Genomic DNA, 15,836 nt, shown 5'->3' on the forward strand with positions numbered 1-15,836 from the left:
CTCACCAGAGCTATGTTAGAAAGGTGTTATTTTCTTCATTTTGCAGGTACAGCATATAAGGCTCAATCTTGAGTTCAAACTAGGAAGTTATTGCCAGCGGGGAGGGCCTTTTCTTGCACTTTCCTTTGGTTGGTTTGGGAAACATGAGACAATCAAGAGTTGAGATTGACAAGATGAGCTACAGCACATGCATCTTACCCTTTACTCACTAAAACTGACTTTGTTTCCTCTTATGCACCAGAAAGACATGATTCCAGAAACAGTAGAATGAAAACACTCTATTGACACCAACTAAGACACTTTCTCGTTCAACAATGACTTTCAAGGCCTGGAAATTATTGGGTCTGCACTAGGCATTAGCAATAAAGCAAAACAGATTAAGAGCTATGCCATCGAGACGCTTTAGAAGGAGGGGGAGCCTCAGGAGCTCCAGGCAACTGTAAGAACTATCACAATGAGAAGGGCGTACAAGGTGCTGTGTGTTCTAAGCAATGGGGTGTCATGCTCTGCCTGAGGAAAGTCCTTGGTGGCTTTTGAATGGGCAGCACTTGAGTTTAGTCTTTAACACAAGAACCTAACTCTGCTAAGGTTCAAGAGGGTGATCTAGGGAGAATAGATAGCCTGTGCAAAAGAGAACCCTAATGATGTAGGGAATGCAAAGTGGTTGGTGTGATGCAGTGTGTGCTGCAAACAAGGCATGAAAATTTGATGTAACAGACAAAGAAGCAAAAAAAAAAAACAACTTTCAATAAGGAAACCAGTCTTCAGAGATGTTGACCACTAACCCAATTTCGTATGCCAGTGAGACATAGAAGGGACTAAGTTACAGGCAGGCCTGACTCCCAAGACAACCTTCTTCAAGCAGATTGCCTTCTTCTATCAGATAACCCCATAGGAAGCAAGTCCATGGAAATGGAGTCACCGCTGGTGGCCAAAGCCTCCAAGAAGGCCAGATTAAGACCTCACTCTGAAATTCCCTAAAGCTCCAAAATCCACAGTCTTCTGTGTATAATAGAAGAATTAAAGGGTGAATAATTCACACTTGCCCTTAGGAAGCAGCTGAAGAGAATATACCTACTGGCCAATTCACAAGCCCTCTTTTGGGATGAAGGAACAGAAGAGATGGCCCCTTCTCTGAATTGCCTCCCCTGTTTCTAATGCTCCAGTGGAAGATAGGCAGCAGCAGGACAACAGAGCCCTTGGACAAGGAGTCTACCAGATAAGCAGCAACTAGATGCAAATTTCAGGTCTTCCCTTCTCCTTCAAGTACCAGAGACTGAGGCTGTTTCTATTCCTAGTTTGGCCATCACTGGAGAGATAATTTAGTCATTGTGTCTCCTCCCATCTTATTGCAGAAAAGATATAGAATCTATCGATTAATTACAAGGGCAATCCAAGAGTTGTCCAGAGTTGGCAGTAGTAGATAGAGATATTTTTATAAATACTTTTTTTTTTTATTTTTGTCCCCTACTGGTGGGTAGATGTCATTTGTGGTAAAGGTGATGTCTTTAGTTTCATTTTGTCCTCTTCTCCTCCTACCCCAACTGTTCTTTGCTGGGGAAGTTATTCTTGCTGCCATCCTAATGATCCCTGTGCCATCCAGGACCCCTAATGCTGGCACTGACAGGCTGCTCATTAGTGCCAGGATGCTGCACTCAGCTGATGGCATGCCAGAGTGCCATGCCTGACACTCTTTCACAGGGCTGTCACCAGCATCATGGTGCCTGCCAGCTCTGGTTGAACTCAAGCTGTGATACTTCCAGTGGCAATTAGTGCTTCGGTGTCCTGCTTAACTGGGGACGAAGTCCTGTCAGTGCTGACAAATGGGGAATGAATGGATATGTGGAAAAGGGGACAGCAGCAAGAAGGCAGGCCAGGCTCAGGGCACTGGCAGAAGAGTATATCCAAGGGGTCGATTTGTCCTCATCAACGTGGTGAAAAACAAGGCACAGGGTGACCCAAAATTCACTGGGTATTTTTACATGCAGCAGGAGAGCTGGGGTTGGAGAGAGGGGGTTGGCAACTGAAAAAAATGTAGCTCATTCCTGCAGGTTTGGATGCAGAGGACCTGCAGGAGAACCTACTCCACTCCGCCTAAGGATAGGCTTCCATAGAAGGGCTGAGTTTGGAACCCAAAGAACAGATAGTTCTTCTAATTCTGCCCCCCAGGAATTTTCATGGTCCCAGACAAAAATCTTTAAACCTCTGGCCCGTATGGATTCACATACAAGGAAATAAAGAAACAGAAAGACACAGAGAGAAAGAGATGATATTAGAGAGAAACAGAGAAAATGCATGAACTTAAAAAAATCCGCATTTTTCCAACTTATTTTTCTCTTCCCTTCTTATTTTTAAACCATGAGGAGCTGCAAATGTCCATATGTGGTTGAACTAACCCACAATGACAGTATCCAGGGTCGTTTTAGAAAGTTGTGGTTGGGGCCACTGAAGGTTTCGGCCCAGTTGAGAAAAGGAACAGAAAGGCACCAACAGATGTGGACCCCAGAAGGACCACATTAAAAGCCTGTCAGGAGAGAGTGGGCAATGAGAGCAGAGGGAGGTCACAGAAGATGCACCTCAAAGTCACTGTGAATCTTCTCTGCTTTTGCAAAAGAGAACTTGAAAAGGAGTCTTATCTCCAAAGAGATGTTCAGCCCTTTCGTAGCAGGTTTTCTACCAGGGGATGTTCAGGAAAGGTTTGAACATTCTGTGAAGATGAGAGATAAGTGATAGAGGCATGCCAGCAGAGAGTTTCAACAGGAAACATGCAAGTCTTGATTGTGAATATGAAAGTAGAGAGGATTTCCTTAAGGTTCAAGGTAAAGTATTTGAACTGGGTTTATTATGTGCCTTGGGACACTGGCAAATATAACTGCTTATTTATTGAGTCAACAAATATTTATTGAATGTTTTCTAGGTGCCAGGCATTGTTCCAGAAGTTGGAGAATCAAAGACATGTGAGACACAGGTGCTGATCTTAAAAAGCCTTTGGAATAAGGATGATGCAAAGGAATCTGACATCAAGGCATATCTCTGAACAGCTCACTGGATCTTACTGAAGTTCCTACCAATACCTGGGCACCAAATGTTCTTTGTCTAATTAATGTTGGTAAGTTTCTCTTCTCCCCAGGTGTTTGATGGGAGAAAGGTGGCATATATGAGCCCAAGGAGGGAGTCGCATTGGGACACTCAGTGATCCTTGATTCCAAATATATAGGGAAACACAGAGATCAGTGACTCGACTCATTTCATCAGCTGAATTTCAGATTGGGTTCTGAAATTGGTTATACAGAAATTTCAGCTCATGATTTAAAGTGCCAAAAATCCAACAGAAATGGAAGGCATAAAAAATGGGTTTTGAGAATATTTTTCTGTGGAGAATGATGTCCCAAGCAACATCTTTTAGGATGCATTGAAAGAGATCTTATTTCTTTTTACTTGCAGAATACTTTAAAGAAGAAGATAGCATTGAAAGTATTCTTTTGGAGATAGAAGTACAGAGCTTAAGGGCTGTGCTAAAATAAATTCTTGCTCACCTCAACAAGAGACAAGGCATAGAGTCACGATGGGAAATGCACCTGAAGGATGCTGAAAGGCCCCGATGAGACATCAGCACCTGGATAAGTACACTAACATTTACGCAGCATTTAGCTCGGACATTTGTGCAGCATTTGACTTGGGGTCAATAATGATGCAGATAGAGATGGCCAATCTGTGTGAAAACATAAAGTGAGATGGATGGGGTTCTGCCACCTGTAAAGAGCAAGGACACGAGTAGCATGAGGACACTGGTAGAATGAGGACAATTTCCTTACCAAAGTTGGTACACTTTTTCTTTGAACACTGAAGGGATAAATTCATTAGTGGACTACAAAGGACACCAGCAAGAATGCATAGAAAACTACTTCTTACAATCCATGGCAGTTTGAAGAGATAGTTTAGCAGGCCTTATCTCCCTCTCCAAGTTTAAAACAGTCGGCCAATATTTTCTGCATATTATCTAAAGTGTTGGGCAGACCATCATCTGGGGAAGCCCCCGTCAGCCTCCTTGCCTACCAGATTGCTACTCCTAAGCTTCTTTTATATATAAATACAGCCCCCCTCCTAAATTAGTGGTTAACATTTCTGTACTCTTTTCCCCTAAATAATGCAAAGATCATATCAGTTCTTTGCAAATTGCCTCATATAAGTTATGATCATGGAAACCAGGATTTTTCAGAAATGTACAGTACAAACAGAGCAGTCTGGAAAGACAGAATGCAATAAAGTGATGAGGGCTGCTGAAAGGGATGAGGCTCAGGGACCAGCTATTTATTTAAGAATTTGATTGAGCTGTGCATAAGAATTATCTGGACGGAAACATAAGATATCATACTCACCTACTGGCATATAATGGGACGAAAGATGACAACAGCCTTCTGCCTTCAAAGCCTACGCCACGATGTAGGGTATCTTTTCCTCCAGGGAACCCAAGCCTGTTACAACTTATTTAACATAAGCAACTTTTGGAAATATTTAGTGGGAAAAGATGAAGCTATGACTGCTAAGGGTCTCTCCAGTTTCAGTTCAGATCTGGCAACATCCCAATGACATCTCTTATCTGCAAATAATCAGTCCCCAGGAAAATGACATGCTGGTGAGTTCTGAGGTGATTAGTTGTGGTTTAGGATATCTCATCAGCTTGAATCTGGGAGAGTTCTTCTGGATCAGAGATAAGGAAAAAGCTGATCATCTAAATTACTCTCATCCACAGGTAGTTTCTGAGTAGTCTATGCCTCTCACCTTAATACATTTTCTGTTTCCATAGCAGCTAAGACTTCAGTCAAATGGAAACATCTGGCCCAGGTTCAGGTAAATGTACCCTGGGGAAATGAATCTACTCGAAGGCCATGAAAGGGGAAAAGGACTCAAAGATATAACAGCATGAAAACCAGAAAGATAGACAGAAGATGGATCAAAAGCAAGAGGGGAGAGGTGAAAACTTGGTGTGTGTGTGTGTGTGTGTGTGTGTGTGTGTGTGTGTGTGTGGTGAGGGGAGAAAATGTGGAAAGAAGAGATATTCAATCAGAGACATTTAAGAAGTAGGGAGAGAAAGGGAAAGTACAAGACAAAAAGGAAGAATAAAAGGGCAGGACAAAAGGAGATGTGTGGAAGAGGGAAAAAAATCACCAAAGGACAAAGAGCCAGCTGGCCAGAGGACGAAATGAAAAAAGATATCACACAGAAGACAAAGGGACAACTGTGAGGGTGACTATGGCCTCTTGAGGCAGGCAGAGTTGGTTTACCATGATGATATCTGCTCTGTGCCTTCCAAGTTCCCAGGTTCCCAGGTATCTGAAGGTACCGGGACTTAGCTGTAAGCTGCGGTGGGTGTCATAAACTATGAACATAGAAAGTCTGTGTGTTTGAATGGCTCTCCTCTGGGTGTACCCCTGAGCCATTCCCTACCAATTACCCACTAATTATCTTGTGCACAGCTGAAGTTTCCTTCAAGGTTTTAGACAAGTCTATAGGTAAGGTCCTTTCAAATTGAGAGGTTGGCGGATACCTGAGTAGTTCTCTCTGATCCCTTTTCTCACAGGAATGCTATCTTAGTACAGCTCCCAGAAATTCAGGCCAAAAAATGGTTGAAAATTCCATGCCTTTCCTGGGAACCTCAATAAAGGCAATGGTCACCGTTTGAGAGAGGTACAGCTTGCCCTCATGAGTGGAGAATATAAGCTTCAAGCAAATAAGCATGGTAGAAGCCCTCAGCTCTCAGCCCCCTAGGGGATTATCTGGTCTGAAGATGAAGTCACATCCCTTCTGGGCCCAGCCCAAACTCAGGGACTTATTTCTATGGTGAGTAAAAAGACCCAGACCCTTCATCTCATTGGAGGATATTTCTGAGGGGTTATCCTAGCTTCAGAATCCCCATGGGGTCAACAGAGATGTTTCACTGAACTGCACTGCAAGCTACATTGTCCAATCCTACTACCTTCTCTCACCTCCCCTTTCCTCTCTTCCCCTTCCCTCCTCACCCTGTCTCTTCCTTTCCCTTTCCTTCTGAGAGTTCAATACCAAGAGACCTCCCTAATAAATTTCTTGCCTACCAATCACCTGCTCAGAGTCTGCTTCTTGGGAATCCAACCTGTAACACCAAGCAAACAACCATGAGTGTGGTCCCTTTAGTATCTTTAAACCCTCACTGTTCAGCAATATAGCTCCATGAAGGTATGTGTGCATACACAGACACATACATACACACATCCATATATGCATTGGCACACCCATGCTCAAACACATGCAACATACATACATTTCATCTTAACCAGTGATGATCAGAAATTAAAGACTTTTATTCATGTCTTTGCTCAAATGCCATCATTTTAGAGGCCATCCCTGAGCATTCAGCCCAGGTAGACAGCTCTATTTTCTCATCCTTATCATTACTTGATATATTATATATTCATTTTTTGTCATCTTTCTTACAGAACATGAGCTCAGGAGAGCAAGAACTTGTCTGTTTGAGTTTATCTATAGTGCCTAAGAGACAATCCGGACTATTGTAAATACTCAAAAAATATTTGAGAATGAAAGAAATAAGTCAATGTGCTTTACGTCCAAATAAAAGCCAACCTAATGATCAATATCGTCTTGCCTTAAATTCTAAAAGTTTTATCCTCAACCCATGAAAGAACAAAACAACACTTACCTTGTCTATATAACATGAAGCTTAAGTAAATATTGCAAGCTATTCACACATTTAAGTTGTATTTGTTATCTAGGATAAATTTGTTATATTTGTTAAACCAACAAAACAACTAATGGAAACATTCGGGTTTTGACAAGGCTGAAGAGGCTTTTAGGAATATGTCTATTTTGAGTCTCATCTATGATCATGTCAGTATTTTCTGTCTCTTAAAACAACCAGCTGAACAACACCATCAAATCTGCCTGTTCCACCATCAAACTTGACATGTAAGGACACCTGGAATATCTTACTTCCATTTTATCCATAGACAACGGAGATTAATTTATCAGGGACTTGAGACATCCTCAAGAATGATTCCTGAAATCCTAAATGATATGCCTCTCTTGTAGAGAACAGCCACACTTCCAGCCGAGCCATAAGTATATTCTTAGACTACTAAAAGTTTATGATCGCTTGGACACAGTCACCAACAACATAACTTCCTAGCCATCCCCCAAATCCTTTCAATTCATCTCATGACACAATTTAGCAAACCACTCCTTACCTTTGGGGGAGATGTGCCTCCAGGTGACTGTGGGCTCTGGTCTGCCCGTTGCTATGCAGGTAAGGCTGATATTGTTCCCTTCATTAATGGAGATATCTGAAGAAATCTCTACAATTTTGGGAGATACTGTGGAGACAAAAGAGGTAGAAGGAAAATTTTAAAATGCTGGTGAAGAATCTTTATTGTCTTAAAATGGTAGTTGGCAGAATAACCCAGACACAGAAAGATATGACTGAAAGGAGCAAATGATGAAAAGTTAGAGAAATTATCTTAAACAGAAAAGACCTATCGTACCTTGAATTTATCTTCAATTTCCCTTACTTAAACACAAAGTCAGGGAGTCTGGATGGGAATAATTCCACTACAATATTGCAGTAGCTATTCTCCTTGTCTCCACCCTCTCCCTGTCTCTACCCTCAACACCCCCGCTCCTGAGGCACATCCACATGTCAGCCTCTACGCTGCATTCGGAGCTGATTTTATCAAATGCATTTCTGATCATATCACTTCTCTCTGCCTAAACACCCCCTACTGTTTAACTACTGGATAAAATACAAGCTCCAAATCCTAGCATACTAGGCTGTTCACAATCAAGCACCAACCTACATTTCCACCGGCATTCCCAGCAATTCCACCTCTGCACACTCTCGTTATTCCTAACATAGCATGGCTTTTCCAGTTCTAATGCATTTAGATCCATATTGTTCACTATGCATTTCCTGAAAACTCTGTCATCCCTTAAGGTCCAACTCAACTATCCCTTTCTTTGTTGCTGTGCTTCCAGCCCCTCTTCCTCCTTCCCACCTTTACTACTCAAATTTACTAATGCTTTTCATCCATGATCCCAGGGCACAATAGACATTGCCTGCTGGAGAATGGAAAGCAGCCAGTTAGTTACAATATGCATGGTCTCTTGGACCTCTAAACTACACCACCTAAGAAGTGGAGGGGTTCTTTCTATTTGGCATTTGGGAGCAGGAACCCACCTGGTCTTTTGCTTTGGAGCCAGGCTTTCCTCTATTTGCTGACATTCTATTGTGCTCTTACACAGGCAGGTCTTACTGGGGCAGCAACCCATGGGATTCTGAGTGGGGCTCAGAATCAGAAGCTCACTGCTGTTGCTGCACTCCCAAACCTAATCCTCCAGGATCAACTTTTTCACAAGTCCATGTGATGCTTCATTCTCCATGTTACTACTTTTTGTTTAATCTACCAATTGGTTTAGAATTCAAATGAATAAGTAAGTGTGCCATTTATTGGGCTCCGAAACTCCAATTCTTGGCAGTAACCCCACTATGTTGAGGATATTTGCCTAGCAGTTCACACCCACTCAACGATAAGCTTTTGCCAGCCTGAGCCACGTCTTATTCACATTCATATTCATATTAAGAGGTCAACAAATATTTATTCAATTGACTTGTAACATTGTCCAAGTGAACCACTTTCCCAACCTGCTCCATGCTCATAACAGACTCACAGTTTAATCAAAAACACATATTATTTCACTCTCGCCAACACTGGTTCTGATCAATTAGCTGTTGGCAAATCAAGTAGACCCTCCATCCAGGATTGGCATGTCTCTACACGGCATTTCAGGTTCTTTCTTTGAGTAAGTGGTCCTCAGAGCCACTATAGTGCACCATCCACACATAACACAGCATTATTTGACCACTGGAGATCCCAGAAAAGCCTGGACTCTATTCGCTGTTCTGAGGCCAGAGTGTGACTTGCAGAATGAAATCAGATGCTTGGAAATTTCAGTGATGGTCTTTACTCTACTTGAATCATTGTTTACTTGCTCTTCATTTTTCCCAGTGTATATGGAGGTAGGTATCATGCAGATATTTCTCTTAGCCTCTTTTTTATTCCTTCTTTCTCCAATATTATTTTCCACTGATTTTCTGCACACCAGCTAATTAAGAGGACTCATTGTTAATAAGCACATATTGCACTTTTTTTCTCCTTCTCCTCCTGTCCTTGCTGCTGCGTTTGGTTGTTTAGACTCTAATCTCCAACCTATCTTCATGTTGGAATTCTTCAAGACCTGGTTGAATTATCACCCTTTAGAAGTGATCCTCAAGGAGCCTGACCACTCTTTGATGGGTATCCAAACATGTTGTCCCTCCTTTACAGTATTTAAAACGAAATTATTTATGTGACATTTCTCTTATATTTTGTTCTATGCTATGTTACCTGAATATAAGATATTAAGCAAGAACCTAACTCATCTTTTTATTTTCTGCTATATGGAAAATGTTTTCAATATAGCAGAAGTGGTAGGTAACAATCAATAATTTTATATATAAATTCACAGAGAGCTTCAAATAGAGAGGCAGTGTGTGTATATGTATGCGTGTGTTCACTTCCACACAAATTTATCTGCACTCTCACAGGTGTTTAATAGGACAAAAAAGAAGAAAGTGGGTGTGGTAGGGTAGGGAGAGGCCGTTCACTCTAGGATTTGGGATTTCTATGATGTATCATAAAAAATATATCTACATATATCTATGATGTATCATAGAAATGATTGTATCATTGTAAAAGGTAAGTTAGACCTTCTAGCACAGTAAGGTGTGGGATGAGTTAATGACTGAGCACTTGACTTGCTGACCGCCTGCAGGGTCCAAATATCTAAATTCTTTTAAGTGTAGAATAATTTAAATGGACCTTTGCAAAAAGAAAAAAAATCACTTAATGTGTTTTGCTTGCAGAGTTGTAACTGGGGTATTGCGTTTTCATGCCATCACTTCCACAAACATCCATTTGCCTGGCCTCTGCTCCTGCTCATTTTTGGCACCTGCTCAAGACTCGCTTATTCCTGGAGGACAAGCTGCCTGCAGAATGTCTGTGCTGGCCTTGCAGACATTGCTTCAGCAGTGCAGGTAAGTAATTTATTGATCTGTAAAGCACTCCGAGATGCTCTGCAAGGGATTATGTCACGCCAACGCCATGCAATAAAATAAAAGATGATGAACTTTGTGAACACAGGATGATTTAGGGTTTGTAGTTGGAAGTGTGCTTAAAGTACATTTTAAGTGGAAATTGCGCTGAGTAATGAATTACTCTTGCTTTGGAAGAGCTTACTGGGAGTTCATTTTCCTGGCTTCTTACATGATCGCTAATCTGCTAATCATACACTAGAGAACAATGGACAGTCCCCAAGTAGAACAGAAGGTGGTTTGGGCCAGAGCTGTCAGCCCAGTAAGTATATTAAATGAGAAAATCACACTTCATGCTTGGAAGAATCATCTAGAATTGCCTCCCCTTGCTAACAATTGGAAAGTAACCAACTCTTGAAGTAGAAGTTAGAGAAATCACTTGCTATTCGTTCAATCTTGCCTAAGATTGCACCTGACAGGCAGCACAAAGCCCCTAGGTGAATTTGAAAGGAAGACCATTCAAGGCATATATGAGATGGTTTCACCAGGGATGCAATCCTGATTATCAGAACTAAATTTTGCACCGTCCAAATGATGCTAGGGAACTAGAAGCACTATATTCTTCGTGGCAACCCCCAGCACATTATTAGCATTTGGAATTAAACTGAATCAATAAAGGCAAACTTTGGGTCTTAGCTAAGCCATGTTCACAAGGAAGTTTTATGTTACTTATGAGATACGACTCCTTATACTTTTATACTGTTTCTGTGGATGCATTATGTATCTTACCTCTTATTGCCATGCAAGATTTGTTTTTATTCATTCACATATTCATTCATTCGTTCATCAATATTTATTAACCACTTTCTATAGACCAAGAATTGTGCTAAACACCAGGAACATAAAACTAAATAAGATGCAGTCTTGTCCTCAAGGAGTTCAAGACCTAGAGATTTAAAAACAGGTAAAGAAGCATAACCTTTTAATGTGACATAGAGGGATAATCAGGTGTTATGGCAATGCAGCAGATAGATAACCAAGCCAGCCTGGGCATGGATGTCACAAAAGGCTGAGTGGATAATGTGACAACTCAGTTAAGAGAAATAAGTAAACATTTATCAGGTCTGGGAAGAGGAGTAGGCAGAGGAGACAACATAAGGAAAGCACTATTGTTAAGAATTTTTGTGGCCAGCCATAACTGTTAATAGGAGAATAGCTGCTTAATGACATTGAGCAGAAGTCAATCCACAAATATTTAGTGAGTACCTACTACCCATACCATGGGAGCCAGGTATACCAACTATATGCAGAAATATATACACTTTCATATGTCTGGGCAATAAGTGTATATAAACATAACAGGGGGTTAAATAATAATGCATATACCAAAAATTGCCATGATCAGACGTTACATGGACGGTACAAACAGTAAGGGCTCTCTGTGGGTTCATAAGAGGGAGGAAGATGGTGAGTAGGAGGGTATAGAAAAGCTTCACCTAGAGAGTGGATCTCAACAAATGGAGAATAATCCTATAGACAGCATAAGATGACGGCTCCAAGTGGAACAGAGCTACATGGGTACAGATAGGAGGGCAGAAATCAGTGAAGTCCATGATGTATACAAAATATACTTATAACAAGAGGCCATCGAGAGGAGCAGCTGAGTCCTGGTTCTACTGGGTAATACTGGCAAGTTAACCTCTCTGTGCCTCGTTTTCCTCATCTATAAAACAGAACCGATAGTCCTATTTGTCCCATAGGGTTCTTTGGGGGACTTAAGAAGTAAGCTTATGAAATGACCTTATGTCCATTCTGGTATTGTATAGAGATCAGTAAGTGAACTTCAATACTGTACATGTTTAGCAAACACACATATGTAGTGTCAACATAGAAGGGACAGTCAAATTTTAACTGACTCAGTGAAAAACGGGAGACAAAGTCAATGAGGCAAGCTAGAGCCAGATTACAGAGCAGACTGAATGTCCTGGTCCTAGATTTTACCCCTGTCCTACAAGTAACGGCAAACAGTTGAAATGTGTTAAAAAGGGGAATGCCATGATTTTTTAAATGTATTTTAAGTTATTTGATAATATGTCAGATAGAGTGGAATAGACAGAAACTGGAGTCAGAGGAATCAATCTATTGATTAAAGGCCTGGATTAAACTGTTGGCCCCGTAAAGATGGAAAAGGATGGAGTTGTGAGTGATGCAAAGGAAAACTCAGAGATTCTTGATGGTTGACTCAATGTGGGAACAAGGGAAATGGAGTTACAAATGAATGTCTTTTTTTTTCACCAGCAGCCAGATATTTGCACTAGCAGATCCCTGGACATTATGAGGGCGCTACTTTGGGGCGAATAGTGGTATGATTTGTTCTGTTTAGAGATGCTGATGTGGAAATAGGAAGTGATACCCAGACAGAACTGCCCTATCTGTTGGAGTTGGAATTAAGATCCAGAATGAGGTACCAGGTTGACAATACAAATGGTGGAAGCCATGGGGAGAGAATGGAAGCCACAGTTGTCAGTCAGTTGTCAGAAGACCAAGAAGTGGTTAGGGCATGCATGGGAGATAAGGGACATGCTGAATGAGCCACAGTCTTTGAACATGATTCCACCCTGAATGTATTATGCTAAGATTTAATCTGGCTATTATTGAATTTTAATTCAACTGTGTAAATAATTAAATAAGATAATTATTAAAACAGTATTCCAGGGAACTTTCCCAGTCTTGGTTCAGCTTTCACTACCCAGGTGTTAAGTTTTAATAATTGTGTCATTAATAAATAGCAATTTGCTGTTTTTAGCACACAGTGGATATCCTATTAAATCCAAATTAAAATGCTTTATTAAGTTCCATGTGGTCCGGTGGGACTGAGTTGCACGCAGGCTTACTTGGATGTAGCTCCCCCATACAACAGGTGCAGATTTATACATCCTGAAGGTCTTCCTTCATTGCTAGCAGCACTTCCTGCCTATTCCCTGGCATGAAGGTCTGAGATGCTGATGGCTGTTTGGAACAGTTTGCAGGGCAAAAGCTGCTCCACTGCTAAGGCCTTGGGACCTTTGTCTTTGTGGAATTCAGACAGATCTACAGTGTCAGTTCCAGACACTGCACACACACACACACACACACACACACACACACATACACACACACACACCAGCCTATGTCAACTTAGATAGGCAAGCTCTTAAAAATGCAGTCAGGCAGATGTTGGTTGATAGGCTGCTGTTTACCCAGGAAAAGCCTAGTACAAAGGTGAGCTGTTTAGGCATGGATTAAGGCTGTGGCAACACTGACCTCGGACCTCCCCTCTTTTATCCAGAGTTAACAGAGATGCGCCCATCACAGATAGCGAAGGCAATCTCTTTCCTTGGCCCCTGAGGTCTTTCATGAACTGCCTGCTCCTGTACACCCATCTCAAGTCATTCTCTTTTACTCTCCTTCCCTCAGTGAAGCACCCCAAGCCCATCCTTGAGTTGGGTTATTTAATCTTAGCTTTCTCCCTGCTCTTCATATGACTGATTTCATCTTGTTCTGTAAGTGTTAGCTCCACAAAGAAGCCTTCCTTGATCAGTCTTTCTAAAGTAAAAACTTGCTCCCTCCCCATACTAGATTGTTTGTGGTTTGATTGTCTACCTTTCCTAAATAAAATACCAGTTTCATTGGTCGTCTCATTCATTTTTATATTCAGCTCATCCCACTACGCCTGGTAAAGTTTGTGAAATATTTTTTGAGGGAATGAATAACAATATTTTTACAAGACTGTGTAGAAATGCAATTAAGTTGAAATCTCTGAATTTTCTCAATATCTGTAAATATCCTCCAAGAACATTCTGCATCTATAATAATGCTGATAATTATCATTTATTAAATACCTGACATATTATATAACCTTTATTTTATCCCTGCATAAAACTCCCAAGTAGATATTATTTCTACTGTGACCAAGTGCCTGGTTTCCTGAAACTTAGGGGTTTCCTGGGACATGGGATTTTTCAGTGTTGAAACAGGGGAAGTCCCAAGTTAATGAGTTCAAGCCGGTCACACTATTTATTCCCTATATTTTATAGATAAGGGCAATGATACTCAGAGACGTCCAGGAACTTGTTAGGACACACAGTTGAAAATGGAAAAGTGTTTTCTTTTTTTGAACAATGGACAATACGGGTTAGAAAAATAACAAATGCACCTGGAATCATGGATGCATATCTAAAAATAATAAGAATCACCAAGATGTATATATTCATTGCACACCACTGGAATCATGAATGCATACCTAAAAATAATGAGACTCACCAAGATTCACCAAGATTATATGATTTAATCTCATAAGAATCCTATGAGGCAGAACATCTAGTATTCCTATTTACAGATGAAGAAACTAAGGCTCGAGGAAATTTTAGCAATTGTTAGCTGTATAAACACATGCAGATCACTAAATTCTTTCATTGTATAAATTATATTAATACCCCTCTTGTCTACCAAAAATTGATGTTCTATGGCTCAAGAGAAAACACATGCAACTGTTTAAAACATCAAGACAATTCAAATGTAGAATTTATTAGCATTACTAAAAAAATATGTACCTCTGGAGGACAGTATAAGGAGAACTACTTCAGACTCTGGTACAGCGGGCGGATACTTTGGTTCAAGATTGAGAAGGACAGGCCCCCCCTCCCCAGCCCCCGACGACCCCTCCTACTCCCAGTACAGATACTAAAACTTACTTCAGATGAGCTGACTGTTCAGTGACAACAGCATCTTTTTTTAATGTTTTTTAAATTGTGAAATACAACATATATACAAAAAAGCAATAAATTTCCAAGTACACTTTAATAAGTAGTTATAGAACAGGTTTTTAAAAAATTTGCTGTTGCTTTATATAGAACAGATTTTAAAGTTTTGGTATGGGTTACTTTCAACAATCGTTCATATTTTCTTCCAGTTGCTCCAAGACACTGATGACCAAAAGAAAAATCAATATAATGATTTCATACTCATACTCATTTGTTAAACCCTACCTTCTTTGTATAATTCCACCATCACCTTTGATGTTTCTCCTACTCTTTAGGGGTGTTTGGACTATGGCCATTCTAACTTTTTCATGTTGGAAGGGGTGGTCAATAATATGGGATGGAGAAAGGTGGAGACACAGAACCACAGGGCCTGGAGGACTTCATGGACAGGATCCTGGGACTAGGAAGTAAGCCAGGCCATATTCCTTTGGTGCACTACCCTCACCAGTGCAGCCCCATGACCGGTGATTTACCCCACACCCCATGCAAGTGAACCCCATCACCTGCTCCTATTCCCCATGCTCCAGGACCCCCACCCCTCCAGCCCCCAGTGCATGTACTTGCCCCACATCCCCACCCCAAGTCCAGCCCAACCCACCTCTCCTGCACCCATCCCAAGTACTATCTCCCCCTCCCTGTTCCCTGCAGGCTTTTGCTAGTGCATAAAGTTTGTGGGCACTAACCACCATACCTAGGCTACCCTCACCCCCTACCTATAATGTCACTCTGCCTCACTCCACCCACCCCTGAGCTTTGTGCATCCATTTAGGGCACTCCCAGGTCCACCCATGTGCACAGACCCCCAATCATGTCACTCAGCTCTGGGAACCCATACTTTATAGTAGTTCTAGAATCACACATGTGCACAGCCCTCAGCCTCACTTCCCAGCTCTGAGAAAGTGCTGACCTGCACAGCC

At 41.3% G+C, this 15,836-nt stretch overlaps 1 protein-coding gene across 3 annotated transcripts in view; it reads right to left on the reverse strand.

The window, feature by feature from the left end:
* The window catches only part of NTM (neurotrimin), a 1,015,613-nt gene that overhangs the window by 128,824 nt on the left and 870,953 nt on the right, over positions 1 to 15,836 (reverse strand). For all 3 annotated transcript variants that reach the window (XM_077112407.1, XM_077112409.1, XM_077112408.1), the window contains one exon: positions 7,239 to 7,364. In XM_077112407.1, coding sequence (XP_076968522.1) covers positions 7,239 to 7,364 — 126 coding nt within the window. The remainder of the gene's footprint in view (positions 1 to 7,238; positions 7,365 to 15,836) is intronic.

The sequence above is a fragment of the Tamandua tetradactyla genome, chromosome 8 (assembly GCF_023851605.1).
Source record: "Tamandua tetradactyla isolate mTamTet1 chromosome 8, mTamTet1.pri, whole genome shotgun sequence".
Classification (NCBI taxonomy): Eukaryota; Metazoa; Chordata; class Mammalia; order Pilosa; family Myrmecophagidae; genus Tamandua; species Tamandua tetradactyla.